The following is a 5,601-nucleotide window of genomic DNA, read 5'->3' on the forward strand; positions in this document are numbered from 1 at the left end:
ACATCTCCCTCGGATGGGGAAGGCGCAGCAGAATGTGTCCGACTCGGCTGATCTTCTGCCTTTGGTTCTGTCTGCACGTAAAGATGTGAAGCCTGGGCTGTTCTTCCTCCTCTGGCCTACCCCTCTCCCTTTCTTTTAAGAAATGGAAAGACTCAAAGGAAGAATCTTTTTCTCCTTCAGATTTATATTAGGGGTATTATTTTCTTTAATTGATCTCTTACTTAATTATTAACATTTTTTATTAACTGGATTTTTTTGATAGTCAGGTTTTGTTTAAATGCAGAAGTGTGCATAAACATGAAAGTTAAAGTTTAGCCGATGCAAATCATTTAAGATGTTTCCACTTTCAGGATTTCCGCTGTGAAATTTTTACTATAAACCTGTTGTAGAGACATTTGATAAAATAAGATCCTATTTCTACTTGAACATTTGTTTTAAAACATGTCTCTGGCTTCATATAAAAGAGGTTTTTGTTGAGTGGTTTTTGGTGTTACTATTTGACAATTTGTTTGCCTAAAATTTCTTAATAAGCCGTCAGTTTGAGGTAAGTTTTGTAAATAAATAACTATTTCCAAACTAGTCAGATCCTGCAGACACTTAACTTGGAAAGAATTATAAGCTTAACTACATTCTTAATTTTTCTTAAGACATATTAAACAAACCTTTCCACACTTCTGAGTGCTTGTATCAAAAATAAAACTTGGCTATATGTTCTTTAAATCTTCTTGGAGTGTGGGAAAATATCTAGGCATAATTCTGTGGGGTCCTGGATGACGTATTTAGTGTTAGACTCTGGAAGGCTCAGCACTACTTTTAGAAGCTGAATTGCTTGCTTCTCTTAGCTCCTGAGACTGGGCTGATGAAACAAGGGCTAAACACTCCGTCTGACCAGCCGGAATGACTAAATTTGGGACAACTAGTGAGGTTGCTGCTGCCAGCCGAGCATGGTGCTCCTGGTATGTGGGCATCTGCAACAGGGTTGAGGTGGTTGTACTAAAATAGATAAAATACTGATGGAAATGTAATATAACAGCATGCAGTTTTCCTCTAATGCAGTCCCGTGGCACTCTTCTCTGGGTGGATTTCCCTGTTCTCCATGGACGGAGTCTCCTCCCTGCGGTTACCTGAACCTGATGTTGCTTTTTGCTCCGCTGGTGTCCTGTCTGCAAACTGTGTCAAGTGACCGGGCATCAGATGGGAACAAAGAAATGATACACGGGAAAAATAAATGCGCTTATCTTGCTGAAAGTGTTACTGTAAATGTCTCGTTCAGTCCCCACTAGGCCACTCAAACAAATTTTGAACTCAAATTGTTTAATGCCTGATGGCTGTAATTCATTTCTGTAGTTGACAGGTATATTATTAGGGAGTGATAAATACTAAAGTATGTGTAAGATGCAGTTTCTGTCAGCTTCTGATCACAGCTGTTTGAGGGAGCTTAGAAATATGTTGGGCCTGTGGCAAGTTTTTGCTATATACAGTCAGATTGGCTGCAAGACTTCACTCTTTTATTTTAACTCTCATTTCTCTTTTATTGTAGGGTGTAAACCACCGGCTGCGGGGAAGTTTGACAGCTATTAGAACAAGAGCTCCACAACTGGGAGGTAATTAATTGTGCGTTGTTGCTGCAGTCAGTTGACTGTTGGTAGATGAGCAAGTTTGGTAACACATCGTGGTACAAGTGCAGTGACTCCTGAGCTGTGGGCCAGCTGTGATTCCGTGGGGTTTGTTAGTCCAAGCAATGAGTAAATATGGCTCTGATGCATCCAGAGTTAGTTTGGTGTGGAGAAAACATGCTTGTGTTCATGGAGTGATAAGCCAGGGTTAATAATTTTGTCATGTTTTAACCAGGTCTGTGCTGAGCTGCCTGGGAGCGTGCGTATCGTGCGCAGGGTTTTAAAATAAACAAAATTGACTCATTGGAAGAAATGATCAAACTTGGAGAAACAATGAAGTGGATGGGTGGGTCTGGGTAAGATTTCAGACTGTTCCCCTAGGATCAGCTAGGTAAATTTCAGTCATTTTTGTGAAGTGAGTTTTGTGCGTAAAAGTGTAAAAATCACAAAACTGCAGCTTGAGTCAAAATGGCATCGTGACCTCTCAAAGGTCACACTGGTCACGTGCTGCGCTGTGCCATTATACCATTCTGACAGGCAAATTGAATTAATACATTACAGAAGGAGAAAATGGGAGAATGGTGTGGAGCACGGAAACATCGGCTGCAGCAGAACTACTTAAAGAAATGGGGGCCGCAGGCTGAAAAGGCTTTATGGCTGTAGCCTGTGCTGACCGTGCAGAGAGAGGCATCTCCTGGTTTTTAGCTGATATTAAGCTGGTATAAAGCGTTAAGACACCTCAAATTAAGGAGGGCTGAACTTGTTCTAAATAGTAGTTTTCCCAAAATGAGTCTGGAGATCGGTATTTATTTTAATTTATAATACACATTATTGTTAAAAGACTTCAGGATTTGCATTCTGAAAACTTGCATTGTCTTTGCATCTGCTGTACAATACCGACCAGTACCGATCTTCTGAGATGCCAGGAGCAGGATTAGGATAAGGAGCGAAATTACTCTGCATCATTCTCCATGAGGAAATATGTTTAAAAAATGAAAAATATGAAAGTTCCCTGAGCTAATCCTGCTTTATTAGGATGGAAGTTCCATTGTAATCACTGTTTGATAAGCTTCCTGTCATTAAATATAAATTGGTAAGATTATATATAAAATGTATGTAGTCTATGTGTAACGTGTGTCACCTGGCAAGTTGAGAATTTTTTTCAGTATTGATTTTAACCTGTGTTTGGTTCTTTGTGGGTTTGAATATACTTCCATGTCTGAAAGCAAGCACCCTAATACCACACCATCTCTTGATTATATGGCTGCAGCGTGGCTGGCTTGTCTGCTTTCTCTAAACTGGTTTTTGTTTGGTTGTTTTTTTTTTTAACAGGTAGCTTTGCTGTCTGGGGAGGTCTCTTCTCCATGATTGACTGCAGTATGGTCAGAATGAGAGGGAAAGAAGATCCGTGGAATTCAATCACAAGCGGAGCCTTGACTGGAGCCATATTAGCTGCAAGAAGTAAGGAACGGAGCACTGGGGAGGATATTAATTGAAAAACTTCTGTATTCTAAATGTACAGTACTCATCGTTATAGTGATACCTAAATTGGAATTTATTTTCTCAGAGAAATTGAAAGATAATCTGAAACTTTTGTCGTGTGCTTATGAAAGTAATAATTATGTTCTCAAACATTACCGGTGTTCCTTTGTTTCCTCGAGGAAGGGGGTGGGGGGGAGAGTTGCCCAGTAATTATCCTTTTATTGGTGATGCTAATGAGGCTTAATGGATGCAAAATTATTGCTTCTGAGTCTGCTTATAGGAGAGATTATAACTAAAGAAAGAGAGCTATAATATGCAAAGCAATGCACCGAAGAAGTAAAAAGTGTTTTGTGCTTTTTATCTTTAGATGGACCTGTTGCCATGGTCGGATCTGCTGCGATGGGAGGAATTCTCCTAGCTTTAATTGAAGGAGCTGGTATTCTGTTAACAAGATTTGCCTCCACACAGTTTCCAAACGGTAAGGGGCCATCAGACTATGGTATCGCAAGGCTTTTATAGTGTGGTCTTTACTAACATACCTCTTCCAGTCATCAGTCTTATCGCAGAGTAAATCTACTCTGCCGATTTGCAGCTTCTAAGGCTGTAGAAAGTCAAGGAGGAGCCGCACGTTGCTGATGAGACAAGAGTATCACCAGCTCCTTCGCACTGGGTGACTGGAGGCTGTGTGGCTGAAGGCAGGGCCGTCCCTGCTGCCCATGTCTTCTGCCCTGTCCCCTGATGCAGCCACGCAACCCGTCAGATGGTGGCAGCAGTATTTTAGTCAGTGGTGGGTGACACAACAGGTTGGAGGGAATAGCAAGCAGCAAGTTGCGGGCAAGAGGGATGGTGCTGGCAGGCTAGCCGTGCTCTGTGTGCGAATGTGCGGGCAACCCTGGTTTAAACGAGGTGATCAAGATCAGCAGGCAGATACAGATAAGAGATTTCAAAGAGGGGTGGTGGTGGTGGCGGCGTGTTTTTTCTAACCTGCTTCAAAAACTAGATCCCCCCCTTTTTTTTCCCTAAGTAAAATGCAAGCTGAGGTGTCAGCTGAGTCGGTAACCATTTGTGTCAATACTTGCCCGTGCAAAATACTTAATACCTCTATCGCCCCACCTTATTTTGGGAGGAATACAGGCAAAACTACTAGTGTTGAAAGGATTAGTAGCAAGCCACTAATTCCTGAGAGGCTTCCTCTCTCAGGTTTGTTCACTGACGTTCTTTGTTCAGTCTAAATTATAAGAATTTCTGTTCTTAATACAAAGACATTTTAAAATTAATCTGCTTTAGAGAAGGGGTATCATCTGCCCGTTACAATTTATTCTCTCTAAAATTGGCATACAGTAAATGTATTGCTTCCCTCCAGCAGAACGTCAGTAAGAGGAGCCGGGAAGCTGACTGCACAATGATTTGTTCCGTTTCACTGCCTTGCTTTATTGTCAGGCAAGTTACCGTGGGTAAACCTTTACAGAGTGGCTAAGTTCAACTAAAGGGCAATAAGGCATAAGTTTCCAGCTCCTTTAGGTGACTGAAAATGTTTCACTCTCACTGCTCTGATTCATTTCCCCATTAGTAAAGGAGATAGAAGGACATTCCGTGTTGGACTGAGGCTCTCCTCAACGCATAAAGCTCTTGAACTTCTTTGAATGAAAAAATATCCAATGTAAAGCCCTGTTATTGGCTTTATTAATTTTAGAGGGGATTTGTAATAAAAATGCTGTGAATGTGTTTCATGCTGTTAGTAGGAACAATCTCTTGTCTTTTTCTATTATTTGCCTTTTTTTCTCTTGCCTTATTCGCAGGCCCTCAGTTTTCAGATGACCCCTCCCAGTTGCAGCCCTCTCCATTTGGCGACTACAGGCAATACCAGTGATTATCCTCATTCTCCTAGTTCACATAGTACCTGAGCTGTAATTTAAAATGCTGGAGGACCAAGATGCGATATGTTTTTACACCAGTGGTAGTCTCTTACGCAAACTATGCCAAGAGGACCTTCAGCACTTTTCAGCGTAAAGCTGCACAGGGGAACTTCTAGAAGATGACAAATCTATTTATTCACGATAGATTCCATTGCTGTAATGTTAATACATGTCTGATAGAATACATGTTGATTTAAGACAAGGACCAAATGGAGTCTTGTCATCCTTTGGACATGGACTGAAGTGAAAGTCTTTGGAGTCTTCTCTGGGACGTGGCATTGAGCATCCACAGTGAACGCAGCTGGAATTTAGCCGCTTCCCCATCGGATTTAGGTTGCTACACATACTTCAGCTTAAGGAAAATAATGCATCTACACGCAGTTTTACATTCCTGAAGTGAATATTATTGGGAGAATGTGCAAGCCAGTGAAAATTACTTCCAGCAATATGTATTTCACTGCTGTTCTTTGTTTTCTACGCTACCGCCATGCAGCCTAAGTTCTTTGGTTAAAGCAGAATCTGCCTTTTGTGGATCCGCAGGCTGCAGCAGACCTCTGCCTTTCCCTAAACCCGCAAGGCTTTGAGCC

At 41.5% G+C, this 5,601-nt stretch overlaps 1 protein-coding gene across 1 annotated transcript in view; it reads left to right on the forward strand.

The window, feature by feature from the left end:
• TIMM17A (translocase of inner mitochondrial membrane 17 homolog A (yeast)) overlaps window positions 1-5,213 on the forward strand; it is a 5,584-nt gene extending 371 nt beyond the window's left edge. Inside the window, exons 2-5 of the mRNA XM_009575672.1 lie at window positions 1,541-1,604; window positions 2,949-3,077; window positions 3,466-3,576; window positions 4,898-5,213. Coding sequence (XP_009573967.1) covers window positions 1,541-1,604; window positions 2,949-3,077; window positions 3,466-3,576; window positions 4,898-4,968 — 375 coding nt within the window. The 3' untranslated portion in view covers window positions 4,969-5,213. The remainder of the gene's footprint in view (window positions 1-1,540; window positions 1,605-2,948; window positions 3,078-3,465; window positions 3,577-4,897) is intronic.
• The last annotated feature ends 388 nt before the right edge of the window (window positions 5,214-5,601 follow it).

This window comes from Fulmarus glacialis, unplaced genomic scaffold, assembly GCF_000690835.1.
Source record: "Fulmarus glacialis isolate BGI_N327 unplaced genomic scaffold, ASM69083v1 scaffold15714, whole genome shotgun sequence".
Lineage (NCBI taxonomy): Eukaryota > Metazoa > Chordata > Aves > Procellariiformes > Procellariidae > Fulmarus > Fulmarus glacialis.